The sequence below is a fragment of the Pristis pectinata genome, chromosome 6, assembly GCF_009764475.1.
Source record: "Pristis pectinata isolate sPriPec2 chromosome 6, sPriPec2.1.pri, whole genome shotgun sequence".
Lineage (NCBI taxonomy): Eukaryota > Metazoa > Chordata > Chondrichthyes > Rhinopristiformes > Pristidae > Pristis > Pristis pectinata.
In genome coordinates, this window is record NC_067410.1 from 6,417,155 (window position 1) to 6,439,439 (window position 22,285).

Consider the following 22,285-nt stretch of genomic DNA (forward strand, 5'->3'; position numbering starts at 1 on the left):
TTCCTTCACACTGCTAAGAGTCCTGCCATTATCCTTGTATTCTTCCTTCAAATTTGATCTCCAGAAGAGCATCACTTCACACTTCTCAGCGCAGGTCTGCATTCTATCAATATCCTGTTGTAATCTAAAGCAACCTTCTACACTATCCACAACACCACCAAACTTTATATCATCAGCAAACTTACTAACCCACCGTTCAATACCCTCATCCAAGTCATTTACAAAAATCACAAAGAGCAGGGGTCCCAGAACAGATCCCTGTGGAACACCACTGGTCACCGACATCCAAGCAGAATATGCTCCATCTACCACCACCCTCTGTCTTCTGTGACCGAGCCAATTCTGAATCCACACAGCCAAGTTTCCCTAGATCCCATGCTTCCTGACTTTCTGAATGAGACTTCCATGAGGAACCTTATCAAACGCCTTACTAAAATCCATGTACACCACATCCACTGCTCTACCTTCATCAATGTGCTTTGTCACATCCTCAAAGAATTCAATCAGGCTCCTGAGGCACGACGTGTCCCTCACAAAGCCTTGCTGACTGTCCCTAATCAGCCTATGCTTCTCTAAATGCCCATAAATCCTGTATCTGAGAATCTTCTCCAGTAATTTGTCCACCACTGAAGTAAGACTCACTGGTCTGTAATTCCCAGGGTTATCCGTACTCCCTTTCTTAAACAAAGGAACAAAATTTGCCACCCTCCAATCATCTGGCACTACTCCTGTGGCCAGTGAGGATGCAAAGATCATCGCCAAAAGTGCAGCAATCTCTCCCCTCGCTTCCCATAATAACCTTGGATATATCCCGTCCGGCCCCGGTGACTTATCTATCCTAATGTTTTTCAAAAGTTCCAGCACATCCTCTTTCTTCATGTCAACATGCCCCAGCATATCAGCCTGTCGTACACCATCCTCAAAATCGTCAAGGTCTCTCTCACTGATGAATACTGAAGCAAAGTATTCATTAAGGACCTCCCCCACCTCTTCCGACTCCAGGCACATGTTTCCGCTTTTATCCCTGATCGGTCCTACCCTCACTCTAGTCATCCTCCTATTCTTCACATACGTGTAGAACGCCTTGGGGTTTTCCTTGATCCTACTCGCCAAGGACTTCTCATGCTCCCTTCTAGCTCTCCCAAGTCCATTCTTAAGCTCCCTCCTGGTTACCTTGTAACTCTCCAGAGTCCTGTCTGATCCATGCTTTCTAAACCTCAGGTAAGCTTCTTTCTTCCTCTTGACAAGATGTTCTGCGTCTCTTGTCAACCACAGTTTCTTCACTCTACCGTCCTTACCCTGCCTCAAAGGGACAAACCTATCCAGAACCCCATTCAAGTACTCCCTAAACAACCCCCACATTTCCACTGTGCACTTCCCCAAGAACATCGGTTCCCAATTTACACTCCCAAGTTCCTGCCGAATAGCATCATAATTCCCCCTCCCCCAGTTAAATACTTTCCCATATTATCTGCTCCTATCCCTCTCCAAGGCTATGGTAAAGGTCAAGGAGTTATGGTCACTATCTCCAAAATGCTCTCCCACCGAGAGATCTGAAACCTGTTCAGGCTCATTGCTATTATCAGGTCCAGAATGGCCTCTCCTCTAGTTGGCCTTTTCACATACTGTGTCAGGAATCCTTCCTGGACACACCTAACAAACTCTGCCCGATCTATCCCCTTTCCACTAAGGAGGTGCCAATCAATGTTAGGGAAGTTGAAATCACCCATGACAACAACCCTGTTATTCTTACACCTTTCCAAAATCTGCTCTCCAATCTGCTCTTCGGTGTCTCGCTGCTATTGGGGGTTCTGTGGAATACTCCCAATAGAGTGATCGCTCCCTTCCTGTTTCTGACTTCCACCCACACTGACTCAGTAGATGATCCCTCCAGGACATCCTCTCTTTCTACCTATTTAAATAAGTTCTGCCAAGACCCACTGATGAAGAATACAGCATTCAGGCAAAATATTGAAGGTTGTAGGCTGAATGAAATATTCAGTATATCATAAAGACATCAAATAGAATTACTAAAAATTGTAACTGGCGTTCTAATCAAATGGCATTGGGCAAGGATTGGCTCCAAAAATCGAAGTTTAACTGCAGAGAACTATACAGCATGGATCTACAAAACTACTCTTGGGCGTATTATTGGGAAAATGTACAGTAAAGTTCAGGAATGATTCTTGCAGATTACAAGGTAAGGATAGGAAGTATGTGGATGCTTTAGAGAGAGTGCAGAAGAGGTTCTCGGGATGTTGCTTGGATTGGAATGTATTCGCTGTAGAGGTTGAGCAAATCTTGGATTATTTTCAGTGGAGATTTAGGGGCAACCTGATAGAAGTATATCAAATTATGAGAGGCATAGATAGGTCTTTTTCCCAGGGTGAAAATGTTGAATACTAGGGGGCATAGATTGAAGTTAGGACAGTTCTGTATGTGCAGTACTATGGTAGCCTATTGGCAGATCTTGCAACAGTACTAATGCCATTTCATCAATAAATGAAAGAAGGTGAGAAATGGAATTGAAGGAAAGAACAGCAAGAGACAAATGACATATCTAAAAAAGAGTATGGGAAATGTGTCTTTACTAGTTCACTATAATATACATTGAAAAGTGTGTGAAGCTTTCAATTATGGAGCAGGAGCTGAAATTAGTCATGCAACAGATGATGCTCAAGAGAAAGCAATTAGATTTGCATCATTTACATTGACAAAGAGTGAGAGGAACTTTGCTCAAATTGATAAAGAGCCATTAGGAATTATCATTGCAGTATGAAAGGTTTCATCAATTCCTATTGGGCAGACCTTTTACCTTAACTACAGATCATAAACCTTCATTAGCAACTTTTGGTCTTAAATTAGTAATACTGACAATGATTGTGTAGAGTTTGTAAAGATGGGCTATCCTCTAGTCTCAATATAAACACAGAAGCTCCAAACAAAATGGAATTGCAGATGTATTGTCATATGAGGAATCAGACACAGGATCTAAAAGCATGAGTTTTACATTGAAAGTAGCACAAGTTACTTCCCAGTTACAGCATGAAGAATCAGCAAGAAGGCACAGAGGAATGCAATTCTAAAACAGGTCAGTGAAAAATCATTAAAAGGATAGACTGAATCAGTCAAATGTCCAGATGAAGACGCCAACAATATGACTTGTTGACAAGGCTGTGTTAATGGGGACAGAAGAATTGCCACATCAAGTGTACTGAGAAGATAAATTTTCAAATAACTTCATATTGAACATTTTTGAATTAAGAGCATGAAGACAATAGTCAGGGTTTTATATCTTGACCTGGAATTGACAGAGACCTTGAAGAATTAGTAGAGAAATGTACTTTCTTTTAGAATTGCATATCTAACCAGCAGAGTTGGAAATAGACAATGTGACCTTTACAGAAAGTACACATTGATTATTTTGAGAAGGGGATTGATGCTTCTTAGTACTGAAACATACGGACTCAAATGGATTGAGGTGAAACGTGACAGATCCTATAATACAAAGGAGTGTACTTATGAAAAACTGAGGTCCATTTTCTTGTATCATGGTTCACCAGAAGAGTTAGTCTTAGACAAGAAGCCTCAGTTTGATTATTTATATATATATTTGGAAGTTATATGAAACAAAATGGTATTAAGCACAAATTTATTGCACCATATCATCCAGCATAAGTAGTGTGACTTTATGACAATTATAAAAAAAGGGCTGAAGAAGTTTTAACAGTGTTATAATGCTAAAAATTGATAACGAGACATCAATTGGTAGACTTCTAACTTAATCACAGAACAGCAAATTCTACAACAGTTAGACACTACATGATTAACTAATGCTGAAAGAATCAGAACGCCATTGAGCAAATCTTGACTGAATGTAAGGAAAAGAAGCAGGACTTGGCCATTTGGCCTCTCGTGCCTGCGCCACCATTCAATCAGGTCATGCCCAATCTACTAACCTCAGTGTCACTTCCCTGCACTAACCCCACATCCCTTGACTGCCTCAATATCCAAAAATCTACCGGTTCATTATGCAAGAGTGGAAGAGACACAATTGAAGCAGAAATGAAATTAGTGCTCGTAAAAAGAGATAGTTTACCAATTTGATAGAGTTTACATTTTAATACAACCAAGCAAATCTGACAATCATAAATGATACGTTGGAGCGACAATTGAAGTGTGTGATATAAAGAGATGCCTAGCCAAAATGGAAGGTGTAATCAGACGTACACATGTAAATCTCGTGATTGCTGCAAAAGAATATCAGAAGTTTGTGGTTCCTAAAGTTGCTCTGGTGAAGATTATGGAAGAAACAACACAAAACTGGTGTCAAGAAGTGACATCTTCAACTCAAGAAATCAATAGCACAACAGGACTGAAACGTTTTGAATAAATTAAATCTTTAAATATTGTAATTATGTGAATCACCCTTTGATAAAGAGGAAACCACTGTAATGTATATAAATGAGTATGATGAGGTGTATGCACACATGCAAAAAAGTATTCAACAGTTGTAAAAACAAGTTCTAGCAGTTCCCTGTGTTCCCCAACATTCCCGACACTACCTACACTTAGTGTAGCATGATGCATGTACATCGCAAAGAGGAGTGACAGAAGCAACTGATGAGTGAATCACAAAACATTGACTTCTTGGTACTGATATTGATGTTATCACTGCAGTAGATACAAGCAGGTTCATAGACTCCAGATTAAAATCAATACAGTATTATACTACATATGCTGGTGCAGTGAAGCTAATTAATTTCCAGATTCATGTAGCACACTATCTTTTATTATTTGCATGCCTTTCTTCCGAAATGTTTGGGGGCCATTTGTCTTTCATAAACTGCTGTAACCTAGGCTCAGCACAAGAGGTCAACTATTTAGGACTGAGATGATGAGAAATTTCTTTATCCAAAGGCCTCTGGATCTTTGGAATTCTGTCCCCTCAGGGACGGTACATGCTAAATCATTGAATACACTCTGTACTGAGACTGAACACAAGCGGAGAGAAATAAAGGACTGCAGATGCTGGAATCTGGATGAAAAACACTATGATGTTGGAGGAACTCAGCAGCCAGGCAGCATCGGTCAGGACCCTACTTCAAGACCTGTCCTGGAGAAGGGTCCTGACACAAAATGTTGACCGCCTGCTTTTCTCCACAGATGCTGCCTGGCCTGCTGAGTTCCTCCAGCATCTTCCTGTTTTTCATCTTGAATACAAGGGAATCAAGGGATATGGGGATTGGACAGGAAAATACAGGATCAGTAATGATCTTATTGAATGTCAGAGCAGACTCAAGGGCCAGTATAGCCTAACCTTGCTTTTCTTTCTAACCTTATGTTCATATCAGAGTGGTACCTTGGTAACAATTACCACATTTTATAGTTTCTACTGGCTGATGGAATGAAAGGTACGGAATGTCTAAACAGGAGACCAAGTCTTGCAAAAGTAGGGAAGGTCAATGGAAAAAAAGTTAGGAACAAATTAAAAGCAACCACATAATCAAAATAAAAAGCAGCAGAAGAAGGAAAGATATTTGATTGTTCACGTAAAAAGGTAAATAAGACGCAAGCAATTTTTAACGAATTAAAAATGCTTAATACTGCAGTGGATTGAGATGGGGAATGGTGGTGTGATGGTTGTTACTGAATTAGCAGTTAGAATTCTAGACCGTTGATTCCACTGTGTGGTTGAATCCCAGCAAGACATTTAGAGTAATTAAATCAATCTAGAATTTTTCAAAACAGCTAGTCTCAGTAACAATGACCATGAAAACCTCTGAACTGGCATGAAAACTAGTCTGTTCATTAATCTCCTGCAAGGAGAGACGTCTGGCATTCCTACTCAGTCTGACCAATAAGTGACTCCAGACCAACCAGTGAGGGTGACTCTTAACTGCCTCCTCAGTTCAAGGGCAATCAGGGATGGACAATAAATTCTTGCATTGCCAGCCACATCCATTACCTACGGTTGAATAAATTGAAAGAAAATCCAGCAGTCTCTAGTGTAAATTATATGGATGTGGATCTGATTAAAGACTGGAGAGCACTGTAGTTCTGCAAGAATCAGTGTTCAAAAAGTATTTTCTATTTCCAATATAGGTACATTTATGGGTGCTGGAGAGGAAGGATCTGCAGTTAAGCAGATACCAAGATAGGTGTGAGAATCAGGACTGTTATGGTCGAGCGCCATCTTGTAAATCTTGATCTGAATGTGCAGGGAAATTGAGACCATAACAGACAAATGGCATTAATAAGAAGATATTTATTTATTAGTCACATGTACATTGAAACACACAGTGAAATGCATCTTTTTGCGTTAGTGAGAGTGTGCTGGGGGCAGTCCACAAATGTCGCCACTCTTCCGGCACCAACATAGCATGCCCACAACTCCTAACCCGTACGTCTTTGGAATGTGGGAGGAAACCGGAGCATCCGGAGGAAACCCACGCAGACACACGGGGAGAACGTACAAACTCCTTACAAACAGCGGCGAGAATTGAACCTGGGTCGCTGGTGCTATAATAGTGTTACACTAACCGCTACACTACGTGATGGCTATGTGGGTAGCAGGAATCTTGAATATGGACCACTGCATTGAACAACCAAGTAACAGTCCTGAATAATGTAAACACCTACCCTTCAGGGAAAGAACCAAAGCTTGGAGAAGTAATGGACCTTTGGAGATCTGAATTCTAGTGCACAAGTCACCAAAATTATTTTTGAATGTACAGTGTACCAACAGTTAGAGTAGGCAGGGAGCTGGGATATATACAGACACTACTTGATAAAACAAAACATTTAATTCTGGGTTAGGTCTCAGTTAGAATATTCTGCCAATCTTGGTCTCATCATATGGGAAGTAATATTGTAACGTTGGAAAATATGCAGAAGAAGGCCTTAAAATGAATTCCAACTCCAAAAGATGATTGTTACCGAGATGGATTCAAACTGCAGAGTCTCTACACTTCAATAAAGTGTAGAGTTAGAGACGGCTTGATTGAAGATAACATCAGATAGCAAATAAATTAGATTTCATTTGCTTTATCATTTAAGGAAGACCAGGGAGTCAAGATCTAATGTTATGTAAAGACGAAATAGATTAGCTATTAGGAGGTAATTCTTTTCATTAGGGATACTCAGTATGGCTTTCCGTGGAGCAGTTCACTTCTTACAAAACTAACTGAGTTTTAATAATTAATGTGAGTAGGGCAGAGGATGTTCTCTACAAGGAATTCATGGAGGCATTGACGAGGTCTATCATAGTAGGCTGATCCAGAAGATTAAGACACAAGGGATCCACTGTGACTTGGTAGATTGGATTCAATTTTGGCTTGGCCACAGAAGACTAAAGGTGTAGGGGTGTTTCTCTGACTGAAGGTCTATGACCAGTGGTGTTCGACAAAGATCAGTGCTGGGACCTTTGTTGTTTGCGAGAGAGAGAGAGAGATATAAATGATTTGGATGAAAATGTAGCTGGGCTGATTAGTAAGCTTGCAGATGACACAACAATTGGTGGAGGTGTGGATGGTGAAGAAGTTTGTCAAAGGATATACCAGGATATAGATCAGTTGGAGATATGGGCAAAGAAATGGCAGATGGTGTTTAATCCGGACAATTGCGAGGTGTTGCACTTTGAGAACTCAAATGTAAAGGGAAAGTATACAGTAAATGGCAGGACCCTTAGGAGCTTTGATGTACAGAGGGATCTTGGGATGCAGGTCCATAGCTCCCTGAAAATGGCAACAGTACGGCATGCTTGCCTGCATTGGTTGGGGCATTGAGTATAGAAGTTGGGAAGTCATGTTACAGCTGTATAAAACTTTGGTCAGGCCACATTTGGAGTACTGTGTGCAGTTCTGGTCGCCCCATTACAGGAAGGATGTGGAGGCTTTGGAGAGGGTGCAGAATAGGTTCACCGGGATGTTGTCTGGATTAGAGGATATTAGTTATAAGAAGAGGTTGGGTAAAATTTGATTATTTTTTTCTGGTGTGTCAGAGACTGAGGATAAACCTGATAGAAGTTTATAAAATTATGAGAGGTATTGATAGGGTAGATAGAGTCTTTTTCCCAGGGTGGAAATGTCAAATACCAGAGGGCATAGGTTTTAAGGTGAAATGGGGAAAGTCTAAAGGAGATATACGAGGCAAGTTGTTTTTATTAAAACGTTGCGGTTAGCGTAACGCTTTACAGCACCAGTGACCTGGGTTCAATTCCCACTGCTGTCTGTAAGGAGTTTGTACGTTCTCCCCGTGTCTGCGTGGGTTTCCTCCGGGTGCTCCGGTTTCCTCCCACATTCCAAAGACGTACGGGTTAGGAAGTTGTGGGCATGCTATGTTGGCGCCGGAAGCGTGGCGACGCTTGCGGGCTGTCCCCACAACATGCTACGCGAAAGATGCATTTCACTGTGTGTTTCGATGTACATGTGACTAATAAAGAAATCTTATCTTGTCTTATTTTTACACAGAGAGTGATAGGTGCCTGGAATGTGTTGCCAGTGGGGTAGTGACATTTAAGAGGCAAACAGGCACATGAACCTGCCAGGAATGGAGGGATATGGATTATGTGTAGGCAGATGGGATTAGTTTAATTTGGCATCATGGGCTGAAGGGCCTGTTCCTGTGTAGAGGGCAGGCACGGTAGTGTAGTGGTTAGTGTAACGCTATTACAGCGCCAGCGACCCGGGTTCAATTCCTGCCGCTGTCTGTAAGGAGTTTGTACATTCTCTCCGTGTCTGCGTGGGTTTCCTCTGGGTGCTCCGGTTTCCTCCCACATTCCAAAGACGTACGGGTTAGGAAGTTGTGGGCATGCTATGTTGGCGCCAGAAGCGTGGCGACACTTGCGGGCTGCCCCCAGAACACTCTACGCAAAAGATGCATTTCACTGTGTGTTTCGATGTACATGTGACTAATAAAGAAATCTTACCTTATCTTAAGTAAATACATTTAAAATACTTTTACCAAAACAGTTCAGTGATATAAATTAAAATCAAGTATATTAAGTAATGTAAGGAGAAAAAAACATCTGCATTTGCCTTTTCATTTGGTGACCTAATTAACATTAGAACATAAAAAATAGGAGCAGGGATTGGCCATGTGGTCCTTCATGCCTGATCCATCATTCATCAAGATCACGGCTGGCATTCTACCTCAATGCCATTTTTCAGCACTGACTCCATATCCCTAGATTTCCTTAATATTCAGAAGTTATTTATCTCTGGTTTGAATAAATTCATTAATTGAGCATCCCCAGCCGTCTGAGCAGATAATTTCAAAGATTCTCTACTCTCTGCGTGAAGAAGTTTCTCCTCATCTCAGTCTTAAAGGGCCTAGTCCTTTCGAGACTGTGAAGCCTAACTTTAGATTCCTCAACCAGGGCAAACATCCTCCATGTATCTATCCTGTTGAGTCATCCGAAGATGTTGGTTGGCTTCTCAATAGGTTGGAAAATATTGCATTGAACAAGTAGGATTTACCAGCAGTTCATTTCCTCTCTGTGTTTTTGTGTATTGAGGCTCCATTTTGGGGTTCAAGCTGTTGTTTCCTGACTCAAATCTATTTTTTTTTTCTGTAAAGTAAAAAATATTTCTATGATGGACTGCCTCTTGCAAGATTCATAATGGAGATTGTCTTGTGCCATGTATTCTGTATAACATTCATTTTTGGGATTGCTATATAATATTGAATTTACTGGATATTGGATGGAAAATTATGGAAGTCGTGGGTTCCAGTCCCAGATGTTTATTTCCATTATAAGGAACTGGTCCCAGGATTGCTAAGTTGTTAAAGCCATTCTTACATAAAAACCTTGGGCTTTCACTGTACAAAGTATGATTGCCTGTACTCAATTTGATCCAATGCCAACACTCTTGCCTTGTTGTAAATTCAAGTCATTTCTCAGGACTTGACTGCATAATGTGGTCTGAAACTAAACTGCAGGACTGATTGGATGCTGCACTGGCAGAGGTACCACCAATCAGATGAAATGTTAAGTGCTTGCAAATTGTGCAGAAATTCTTTTCGATTTTTATCTGCCTTACAATTGCACATCAACCATAAAGTTAGCTGGGAGATTCTGACAAGATGTGAAAAAATGCAGTCTTTCCTTACTTCCTGTGCCCAAATATATACTTTAAAGTAAAACTGCAAAAGAGACGATTTCTGTTGGCACCATCTGAAAGTTTCCATTAACCATATCAGACCATAAAATCATCACGGAATGGTACCAGCACCAAAGTCAGTCACTTGGACCATTGGGCTTGTGCTGGACCTCTGCAAGAGCTGTGTGGCTAGATCTTTGCCTTTTTCCCACAGTTCTTTCTTTCAATTACTGATTAAATTCCCGTTAGCGAACCACAACTGAATCTTCTTGCACCGTCCTCTCAGGCAATGCTATCCAGATGCTGATCACTCACTGCATTGGGAACTTTTCTTCAGATTGCCATTGATCCTTTGGCTGTCATCTTAACTATGTTGTCTTGGGTTCGTGACCTTACCAGTCGTGGGAACAGTTTCCCTTCATCTGTTCTGTGTAGTTCTTTATTTTGAATATTTTTATCACATTTCCTTCAATCTACTGCACTCCAATGGGAACGAACCTAGCTTCTTCGGCCTTTCCTTTTAACCTTAGTTCCTTATTCATGAAACCAGTCTAATAAATCTACCTTACACCCTGCATTTGGATGTTGTACTCCAGTTAGAGCTAACTAGTGTTTTATAAAACTTTATTATAGCTTCCTCATTTTTGTGTTCTTTGCCTCTATTTATGAAGCTCAGAATCCTGTATGTTTTATTAATTGATTTTTCAACCCGCCTTGTTATCTTCAAGCATCCTTATGCACATACATACCCAGGTCTTTCTGTCCTGCACTATGCTTAGAATTGTACCCTTTATATTATATTGCAGATCCTTGTCCTTCTTGTCAAAATGTATCATTTCACACTTGGTTAAATTTCGATTTCCATTTGCTCACCCATCACATCAGTCTGTCTATGCTTTTTTGAAGTCCATCATGAACATCTCCATTGTTCACTACGGTCCTGAATCTTGAGTTGACTGCACATTTTGAAGTTGTTCCCTGCACACCCAAATCCAAGTGATTATAATACACTAGGTAAAACGACGGTCCCAGAATCAACCCAAAGTCACGCCATGATCTACCCTCTTCCAGGCCAATAAACAAATGTTCACCATGACTTTCAGTTTTCTGTTCCTAAACCATATTCTTTTCTATGAAGCCCCTTTTATTCCATGACCTTCAATCTTGCTGGAATGTCTATCATATGGTGCTTAATCTGAAGCCTTTTGCAAATCCAGTCTTTTATCTCTTTAGTTATTTGATCTTTACAAATCTGTGTTAGTGCCCATTAATTAATTTCTACTTATCCAAGTGACTGTTAATTCTGTCCCCATATATCATTTTCTAAAAATTTTCCGAGTTGGCCTGCAGTTCTGCAGTTGCTGAGTTTTTCTTGAATCAGAAAACAGATGTAATATTTGGAAGTCTCCAATCCTCTGGCACCATCTTAGGATGCCTGGAAGATTATGATTAGATATCCACAATTTCACGCTTCCTTTCCTCAGCAACCTAGAACATGTCCCATCTGTCTGGTGATATGTACTTTAAGTAAACCAGTCTTTCTAGCACCTCCTCATCATTTTACTCTTTTACTGTGACCACGGCAGCAACTTTGTCATTAATACTTCAATCGTGGCCTCTGCTTCACAAATAGGTCCCTAATCAGTTCCACTGACTCCTACCACTTTGCTCCAAATTCCAGTATCTGCAGAATCTCTTGTGTCTCTTACCACCTGTTTATGTTTTATACACCTACAGAAGATTTTTGGGCTCCCTTTTATGATGGTTATCAATCTATTCTCATATTCTCTCTTTGCTCTTATTTCCTTTTCCAGTTCCCTTCTGAACTTTTAATTGATAGACTGGGTTCCATTTGTACTATCAACTCGATATCTGTCTTTCATCCTCTTTATGCGCTCTTATCTCATTCAAAATCCAGAGCACTCTGTTTTGGTTTCCTTGCCTTTCCCCGGTAGGAATCTTCTCCTTCTGCATGTGTCACAACTTGGTACAGACTCGCATCCTGAGTTATACATCCTAAATGTGCATCTATAATACAACTAAATGTTCTGAAACTTTCTGAATTTTCTGAAATGTAGCTCTATTGGTTTCAAAGGAACCAAATTTCAAAAGCATTGTACAAGACAGATTAACCACTATATATCACAGTCCAGCATCAGTGAACAAAGGAAGTATTTTACCAATTTGTGTTGAATTTTATGTAGTTTTGTGTTGTAGATCCGCCTCCTAATCAACTATTTCCTTGTCTTTAAAACATTTTCATACTATCATCTGGATTGTATTCATACAGTTGCCACATAGGGCAGTGAATTCAGTAAATCTATAGCCTCAAGTCTATAACACTATTACCAATTACATGGTCCATACCTGAGCATTATTCCACATAAAGTCTGAGGTTGGTGAACTTATGCTAGAGCTTTAAGCCACTATATTATCCTGTTCTCTACGAGCTCATCCAATTAAAGCTAAATCTGTGTAGTCTTATTTTCCTCACCTTTAGAATGAATAAGATATTTAAGTATCTGCAAAATTCTTCAGAATTTTAATGGAGCACTGCATTACTGAGTTACGTAACAAGGTTCATGTAATAGCAGTTTACAGCAAAGAGGGAAGGGCCATTCAGCCCATCATGTTAGAATCACCTCTTGGCCAACAGAAAGCAAAGTGAATCCCATTGACCTGCTTGTTTTCCTTTAATTTTAATGTTGCTTCAAATAATTATCCAATTTTCCCTTGATCTCCATTTCAGGAATTCCATACTCCAGCAAATCCCAAAGTAAGTATATTTCATCAAACCTCACTGAATTAGTGATAATTTTAAATTGATGGCTGTTTGCCACTGAGATCCTAATCTGGAATAAATGGTAACAGAGGTTATGCTTCATCCTGTGTTAAAGGCATTGAAATGAAATTGTTTACACCTGATGCCCTCCTTTTCCTCTCTGTGGAACCAGCATCTTTGGTGTCAAATCTATCGCCTGGCAACCAAGATTTCAGTAACATATTACAGTGATTATATTATTGGACGAGTAACATAGCCTGAGTGAATAATCCACAAATCACAAAAAAATACTGCAGAAAAATAATATGGTTAGGAATAGTTAATGCCCCCTTTCAGTCTCTTCCTTTTATATCATTTATCTTTACATTATATTCTTCTATTCATCCACCCTCATATAGTCATTTAGCTTCTCGAATGTACCTGTGCTTTTCATCCTAACTATTCCACATAGTAGCAGATTCCATAGTCCAACTACTATCTTGATAAAAGAGTTTCTCCTGAACTCTTTATTTGATTTATTAGTAACTATGTTCAGAGTCCCACATGTGGGAAATCGTCACCATTTTGACCTTAACCGATTGCTTATGCTCACTGCCCATGTTATTCCCATAATTTACTCATTAACAAACTCCAGATCACACTCCTGTTGTTCCCGTCCTGGCAAGTGGAGTGGTCCCTATCAACGACTAGGCTTCAGGCCCCAATTAACCACCACCACCCACCCGCGTGACCCCCCCCCCCCGCCCCGCCCACTCTCTGGCCTTTTCAACTTCCTTTAAAAGCTTGGATTGACCTGACCGAGAACATATTTGTTTTAAAGACTTCTCCCTATAAGGTCACCTCTAACGATGATATCTTCACTTTGATGCAGAAGGCATCTATTTGCATTAATCCAGTTCAAAATGATCTTCTAGTTAAGGGAATTGAAGAGGAATTATCCAAGGATTACATCTTTTTTCACGTTCTACATTTATTTCTCACCTGCCAACTCAAAATTCCATGAACATAAAAATAAAACCAAGAAGTCAAGAAATAAAACCAAAACTTACTTCCTTGTTTCCCTTTTCCTCCCGCACTCTTCTCCTTGGATTTTAGCTGGACTGCATCTTCCTTCTTCGCTAACGTGGATACTATTGCCTCGGACACCCCCTCCTGTTTGCTATAGCTTTGGATTTTCATTTGTTTCAAAGGATGCTCATAACTTGAACTTGTCCCCAACTCCTTTGCATGAGAATCCGATAGGTTTTTGACCACCGCAGAAGATTCTGGCTTGTTAATTTTCCTCTTGGGAATCTCCAACTCACAAGGCTCCTTTCTTTTTCTTGCATTAACAGACTGGATTTTCTTTATCTTCTTCCCTGCAGTTTTAGCACAAGCACTGTAAAAACCCAGCAAAGCAGTTTGCTTCTCATGCTAAATTCATTATTGGCATTCCAGTGCTTAGGATGCCTCTGCACATGCAACAAACAGAGCATACATTAATGCCAATCCTCTTCTACTCAAATTCCAGTGCATATTTCTGACTAGGAAACAGCAGGGGTCATAGACAGGAAAAGAGATTTCGAAAGTAGCTCCACACCAAGAACCTGAATTACTTACAGCATCAGTCAACCACTTTTAGCTTTGTTGGAAGGTTAGGTGCAGATAACCTGAAATGTTTCTAGACTGCAGTTACATGAACTGTTTTCAGAATTGTTGATGGGCTTAGAACAATGCGATGGATCATGTTTGATTGAACCGATTGCTTATGCTCACTGCCCATGTTATTCCCATAATTTACTCATTAACAAACTCCAGATCACACTGCTGTTGTACCCATCCTGGCAAATGGAGTGGTCCTGATCAACAACTAGGCTTCAGGCCCCAATTAACCGCACCCCCCCAGGCCACTCTCTGGCCTTTTGACAGTTCGCTGCTGACAAGGGTCTTTGAGCTGCTTTAAAAGTGTCCTACAGAGACCCATCGCAATTTGCCTATCGCCACAACAGGTCCACAGTGGACACAATCTCACTGGCTCTCGACTCTGCTTTGTAGCACCCAGACAACAGCAGAACATACACCAGGCTGCTGTTTATCGACTACAGGTCAGCATTCAACACCATCGTCCCCTCGGTATTAATCAACATGCTTCAAAACCTGGGTCTCTGTACCTCCCTCTGCAATTGGATCCTCGACTTCTTTATCTGGAGACCACAGTCTGTATGGATCAGTAATGGATGGATGGGTCTGTATGGATCTGTATGGATCACTGACAACCAACGGAGGTGCACCTCAAGGATACGTGTTTAGCCCACTGCTCTACTCCCTCTACACTTACGACTGTGAGCTAAGCACAGCTCAAACGCTATCTATAAATTCACAGATGACACGACTGTTGTTGGTAAAATCTCAGATGGCAATGAGGAGGTGTACAGGAGTGAGATAGATCGGCTGGTTGAGTGGTGTCGCAATGACAACCTCGCACTCAGCATCAGCAAGACCAAAGAACTGATTGTGGACTTCAGGAAGGGGAAGGCAGGAGAACACACACCAGTCCTCACTGAAGGGTCAGCAGTGGAAAGGGTGAGCAGCTTCAAGTTCCTGGATGTCAAAATCTCAGAGGATCTATCCTGGGCCCAACACATTGATGCAATCACAGCGAAGGCACGCCAGCAGCTCTACTTTGTTAGGAGTTTGAGGAGATTTAGTATGTCACCAAAGACACTTGCACATTTCTATAGATGTACGGCGGGAGCATTCTGACTGGTTGCATCATAGCCTGGTATGGAGGCTCCAATGCACAGGATCGCAAGAGGCTGTAGAGGGTTGTAGACTCAGCCAGCTCCATCACGGGCACAACCCTCCCCACCATTGAGGACATCTTCAAGAGGCGATGCCTCAAAAAGATGGCATCCATCACTAAGGACCCTCACCATCTGGGACATGCCGTCTTCTCGTTACTACCATCAGGGAGGAGGTACAGGAACCTGAAGACCCTCACTCAACAACTTAGGAACAGCTTCTTCCCCTCTGCCATCAGATTTTTTAACGATCCATGAACGCTACCTCGTTATTCCTCTTTATGCACTATTTTGTTATTTAGGGTCATTTTTATGTCTTTGCACTGTACTGCAGCCGCAAAACAACAAATTTCACGGCATAAGTCAGTGATAATAAACCTGATTCTGATGAGAAGGTAATATGTTCCAAAACTTGGTGCCTCAACAGCCATCAATGATAGAACCAAGGTGATGCAGATGAGACCAGAGTTGGTGAAACCTAAAGGGTTGTCAGGTTGCAGGTCACATTGGTAGAGTTGAAAGCATGGAATGAATTAATCAGGAGACAACGTAGTTAACTTACTCCAGGGATACGCCAAGAGGCATAGATCGAGTGGACAGTCAGAGACTTTTTCCCAGTGCTACAATGGCTAACACGAGGAGACATAATTTTAAGGTGATTGGAGGAAGGTTATAAGGAGCATGTCAGGGGTAAGTTTTTTTACACAGAGAGTGGTGGGTGCGTGGAACGCACTGCCAGCGGAGGTTGTGGGGGCAGATACATTAAGGACATTTAAGGGAATCTTAGATAGTCACATGAATGATAGAAAAATAGGGGGCTATGTGGGAGGGAAGGGTTAGATAGATCTTAGAGCGGGATAAAATGTGGGCACAACATTGTGGGCCGAAGGGCCTTTACTGTGCTGTAGTGTTCTATGTTCTATAATATAGAAATGGGAAAGTCATAATTAGGAAAAGGGTTGGGGAGGCTATGGATAAATCACAGCCAGCTGTAAGTGTGTGTCCTCCCATGAATTCCACATACATGCACATTTCAGAGATCAGTATGCAGCAACTGAGAGTAATATTTTTTAACTTCCCTTGCTCTGAATTCTGAGGTCCAACATAGACCCACCTCATGACACCCCACCTGAGATGACCCAATTTGGCAAAGACCAAAGGTTGGACTCAGGGCCTTGGTTTGCATGCCCTAATAAAATGTTAGTATCAATGTTTCTAGTATGAATTCCAGTGGAAATGTACAAGAAAACCATGGGTATACTCACTACAACTTCTTAAATACACTAGGAGAAACTAACAAGATATTGTTAAATATTTTTTTGTCTTGAAACATTTTTCCTGTAACGTACATATCATTTTAGACATGTCCCACCATCCTGTGGACCCTGCCTGAAAGCATTACCATTATTGTATTCACTCTTCAGATATTCCAATGCATCAGGATGTACTTTAGCTTTCTCCAGAATCCGTATAAGACTTGTGATTGTTGGGCGTTTTTGCCGACATTTCCACTTATACAGCATCCGAAATACTTTATCCTGCTGAGTAGCTGCCTCAGACATAAATTGATCAAATTCAGGTGTGGTAAAGCCTAGATGTCCTATTGCTAAGTACTGGAAATTGTTTCCGATTTTACCAGCTAGGATCATCAGCTGTTTATCTGTTACAAGATCTGAAATAGAAAGAAGGAAAACATTCTTAAAACAGTAATGCAAATATAACTTATTGATTGTAACCAAATGAGAGAACCTCCAGAGGAAATTCCCGACATGTTTTATGTTGAACTCTTGCTTATATTAATTCTATGTTTCAAAGAAAGCATTTGGGCTTATTCATTTTAGATAGTTTTTGTATTTATTTTATTATTCAACTGGTTATAACTTTTTATGTCAATTCAAATCCAAAATTGTAAGGCATACCATTATACATTTTTTGGTCATTCTACTATACCTTTACTTTTTTGATTGTTAGTGTCTTGCAACTTACTTGTCGACATATTTCTCTTTTATGCCTTGATCCTAGAGGAAAAAAAAGGGAAAAGGTAGATAAATCACATTGGAACCATTTGGGAACTTTTACAGGCATTTTTTTTATTGCTTTCTGTATGCAATGATGTTTCCTGCATGAGACTTCTAAAAGAGTGTTGAATTATTAAAGTCACCAAGAAAGTATAAATGACACACTTCTCTCTGATATTTTAATGGAATCTAATTTATTAGTTTTAATTGGCCAGAGAAAATCAAAGTGGAATAAAAATAGCAAAGGAATATATTTTTAAAATTAGAGCTGGGCCATTCAGGAGCTAACTCAAGAGGTACTGTCACACACAATGTGTTGTAGAAATCTGGAACTGTCTCCTCTAAAAGGCTTTCAGGACTGAGATTGGTACATATTTGTAAGGTAAAAGATAAAAAGAAATGTAAAATTATCCTGACGTGTAGACCAGTCATAATCCCATTAAATGGTGCTAAATGGCATTCTCACTTTGCAATACATGAATGCTGCAAACTGCCTGGTGAACTCCCCATAACTGCATTATATTTTGGGGGGACTCAGGTTCAGTCTCCTAAATCAAAGTGTCTTTAGTTCTGTCACTGAATTGGTTTATGATTGTCACACGTATGGAGACACAGTGAAAAACTTTGTTTTGCATGCCATCCATACAGATCATTTCATCACATCAGTACATCGAGGTAGTACAAGGGAAAACAATAACAGAATGCAGAATAAAGTGTTACAGTTACAGAGAAAGTGCAGTGCAGGCAGACAATAAGGTGCAAGGTCATAACAAGGTAGATTTTGAGGTCAAGAATCCATCTTATCGTACTAGGGGACCGCTCAATAGTCTTTGAAGCTGTCCTTGAGCCTGGTGGTACATGCTTTCAGGCTTTTGTACCTTCTGCCTGATGGGACGGGAGAGAAGAGAGAATGTCTGGGGTGGGTGGGGTCTTTGATTATGTTGGCTGCTTTACTGAGACAGCGAGAAGTATAGACAGTGTCCATGGAGGGGAGGCTGGTTTCTGTGATGTGCTGAGCTGTGTCCACAACTCTCTGCAGTTTCTTGCAGTCCTTGAAGAGCAGCTGCCATACCAACCCGTGATGCATCGGTCTCCAGAATTTCAGCAGGTGTTCTTTGTCAGATTTACTGAATACCTTGCAAAGCTGAAAAAGCTTTGTATAATAATTTGCTAAAAATTAACATTTATACAATATCTTTAGAATTCTGCAGATTCTCTGCCAGAGAGATGGCAGACAACCGAAAGACCATTGTGCAGATTTAAGGCATTCAAGTATAAGTCAGCGAGAACACTGAAACTTTCCTTTATCTGCACAAAATCTTAATAATATAACCAAGAAAGTTTGGATGGCATTCCTCTCCCTCAGATGTTAATAACAATTCATTTCATTAGTTTTAAATGGCCAGGGGAAATCAAAGAGGAATCAACAAACAAAGGAACATAATTTTAAAATTAGACCTGGTTCATTCAGAAATACGTGCCATTGCCACCTCTTTCCAAGAGCTGCTCAATTCGGTCTCCCACCCTCGTTTCCCCTTAAATCTTCAAATTTTTCCTCTTCAAGTTCCTACCTACTTATCTTCTTGATGCTGATATGGTGTCTGCCTCCACTACGCTTATGTGTGGCATTCTAGACATACGTGTAATTTATTTGAAAAAATGTAAAATTTAGTTCCAAACTAAGTTTTTCCCCGTAAGGCTACAAATGAAAACAACTCCTCTTCATCTCCCTTCTACAATTACTGCCCTTCACCCATCTGAGAAGTGTGCACCACAGATACTTCCTGTCAGTACTGTGTTTCAGCAGAGGGGTGCCTTTAAGACCTTCAGCTCTGATACCAATCTGAAGATGCACAACATTGCAGTACTATTACTGAAAAAGGAACCAAAGTGCGTGCTCAAAATGTGTGTAGACATCTTCATAAGAATGAATGGAGGATCTAGGGAAGTTATCTTCTTTACAACGTGTAAGGTTAAAAGAGAAACTTTGTAGCAGGGTTTGATAATGCAAAGAGGGAGAAGTTGACTCAGAATTTTCCCATTGCACCACACTTGTGTGGTTTGGGTACAGAAGGCTGAACTTAATGGCCAAAAACATCCTGGATTTGATTGTACATCCTCTCTGCCACAGATGAGCAGCTTGAGCTATGATGAAGAGGAAAAGACAGGAGGTGGCAATTGAAATCAAAGAGTGAATATCCCCACAGCCTTGAATTGCTCTGACACTAACTTACCTTTAGCGAGGACTTCTTGAAAGCACAGGGAGGCCCAAGAGTTCTATTCACAGACAGAAAAGTACTTAAAAAAACATACTAACCTGGTTCAGGCTAAAAGAGAAACACTGCTCACATTCTCTTCCTGATTGTAGGTGCATGTGTGAGGTCACAGGATAGCAAGTAGGTGATTGGTGGATATTTTTCTTGTCTTTCTGTTTGTTCTGATTGCTTAACTTTTTCAGCGCACATCGGTGTGAACAGGTTTGCACATTTGAAGTAATGAAATTTAATGTGGACATAAATACAACTAATGAATTAGAACAGTTGGCTTGGGCATACAATGCGTTGTCATTGCAACCTGTGGGAACTGGTGGACGGTGTAAACAGTGGTTATATCTGCAGTGTGTTGGCTGTTCAAAGAACTTTGGCTGAGGGTTGATGAGCTGGAATCTGAGTTCCCAATACATCTGGAATGGGAGAATTACCAGGATACAATATTTCAGGAGACAGTCACACCCCTCAGATTAACTATCAATAAATTGGTGAGTGGTCAGGGACAGTATGGTATGGCTGCAGGAGAGGCAGGCAGAGAGATCCAGGAGGTAGTTCCAGAGGAAGACTCAGCCCTTACCCTTGTCCTAAAGGTATGAGGTTCTTGCTCCCTGTGTGGATGAGGGTGGGAACTGCAGGGAGGAGTCCGTAGCGCCATGGCACAGGGAGCCAGTCAAGTGGGGGGAGCAGGAGAGACATCGTACTTAGGGAACTGACACTGTTCTCTGCTGCAAAGACAGAGCCCTAAGAGCTGCGTTATCTGCCTTGTGCTAGGGTTAAGGACTTCTCTTCTGGGCTGGAGAGGAACATGAAGTGGTAAGGAAAGGATTCCAGTTTGTTGTGGTCCACGTAGGAACCAACGACATAGGTAGAACTAGGAAGGAGGTTCTGCTGAGGGATTATGACAAGCTTGGGGCAAAATTGAAGAGCAGAACCACATGGATGATAATCTCTGGATTTTTACCCAAGCCATGTGCAAATTAGCAAGGGGTAAATAAGATCAAAGAGGTAAATGCTTGGCTCAAAGTGTGGTGTGGTAGAAATGGGTTATGATTCATGGGACACTGGCATCAGCACTGTGGAAGGAGAGAGTCGTTCGGTTAGGATGGGCTTCGCCTGAATCGTGCTGGGACTACTGTCCCGGTGAATTCCGCAAATAGGGTTGTAGATCGGGTTTTAAATTAACAGTGGGAGTGCTCCAAGAGTGGGATGTTTAATAAATCAAGTGAAAATGAGAGATTGGGGATACAGGATAGTGGGAGTGGGATGTAGAATTGGAGTGGGATGTAGAATTGGAGTGGGATGTAGAATTGAAGTGGGTGGCCACCGGGAGATCCTTGCTTTTGCGGCGGACGGAGTGAAGGTGTTTGACGAAGCGGTCATCCAATCTGCGTCGGGTCTCACCCGCGTAGAGGAGGCCGCAGTGGGAGCACCAGATGCAATAAATCACACCCTGGGATTCACCGGTGAAGGCTGCCTCACCTGGAAGGACTGTCTGGGGCCCTGAATGGTGGTGGGGGAGGAGGTGTACGGTTGCAGGGATAAGTGCCTGGAGGGTCATCAGTGGAGAAGGGAGTTGCAGGGAGAGCAACCCCGTTGGAGAAAATTTCCTGCAATCTATAATGAACGCATTAACAAATTACCTAGAAAAAAAACGATAGCATTGAACAGAGTAACTCACCGAGCTCCCTCTTCTACTTTCCTTTTATGATTCAACAGAGTCCCGTTTCCCGCGCTTCTTTGAAACTTACCGGAGTCCCGTTTCCCGCGCTTCTTTGAAACTTACCGGAGTCCTGTTTTCCTCGTTTCCTTGAAGTTCCCCAGGGCTCAGAGTGGGAGAACAGTGCGAATGTCAGCGGCAGGGGCAAAATAATGTATTAGATGTGTTGCTGATGAGTGGTCAACCGGAGCAATTGGGTGCGTTGCTGATAGACAATATTTTATACATATATCTCTCCGCGTAAAAGTGAAACAAAGGCAAGTTTCCGCCAGCCGGAAATATGATTTACATGACTCCGCAGTATATACTGTAAACAAATCTTTAACGAGGTGGTTAAGTCATAAACTAAACATCACTAATACAACCATTATTAGTCTTGGTAGAGACCATGTCGGCATACACTAAATAGTACTCCAAGGAGAGATTCTCCAGATATCATAAATTCTATACATTAAAAGCAGCAGAAAACAAACTGCTCGAGGAACTCCATGGGTCAGGCAACATCGTCTGGAGGGATGATAGGGTCTAGATGAAGAGTTTCGACCCGAAGTCTCGACTATACATTCTCTCCACAGATGCTGCCTGACCTGCTGAGTTCCTCCAGCATTTTGCTGT

The 22,285-nt window shown here is 41.2% G+C and overlaps 1 protein-coding gene across 13 annotated transcripts in view; it reads right to left on the reverse strand.

Annotated features, from left to right (window-relative positions):
• The window catches only part of LOC127571716 (histone H1, gonadal-like), a 59,856-nt gene extending 37,976 nt beyond the window's left edge, over window positions 1–21,880 (reverse strand). For 9 of the 13 annotated variants that reach the window (XM_052018345.1, XM_052018348.1, XM_052018350.1 and 6 more), the window contains exons 1-4: window positions 20,001–20,019; window positions 17,616–17,683; window positions 17,068–17,337; window positions 13,935–14,243 (exon numbers count right to left, since the gene is read on the reverse strand). In XM_052018345.1, the coding sequence (XP_051874305.1) occupies window positions 13,935–14,243; window positions 17,068–17,337; window positions 17,616–17,661 (625 nt within the window). In that variant the 5' untranslated portion in view covers window positions 17,662–17,683; window positions 20,001–20,019. Of the gene's footprint in view, window positions 1–13,934; window positions 14,244–17,067; window positions 17,338–17,615; window positions 17,684–19,917; window positions 20,027–21,736 lie in introns of those variants that run through there. The other 4 variants (XM_052018352.1, XM_052018341.1, XM_052018342.1 and 1 more) reach the window with 4 other exon arrangements.
• Between the last annotated feature and the right edge of the window lie 405 nt (window positions 21,881–22,285).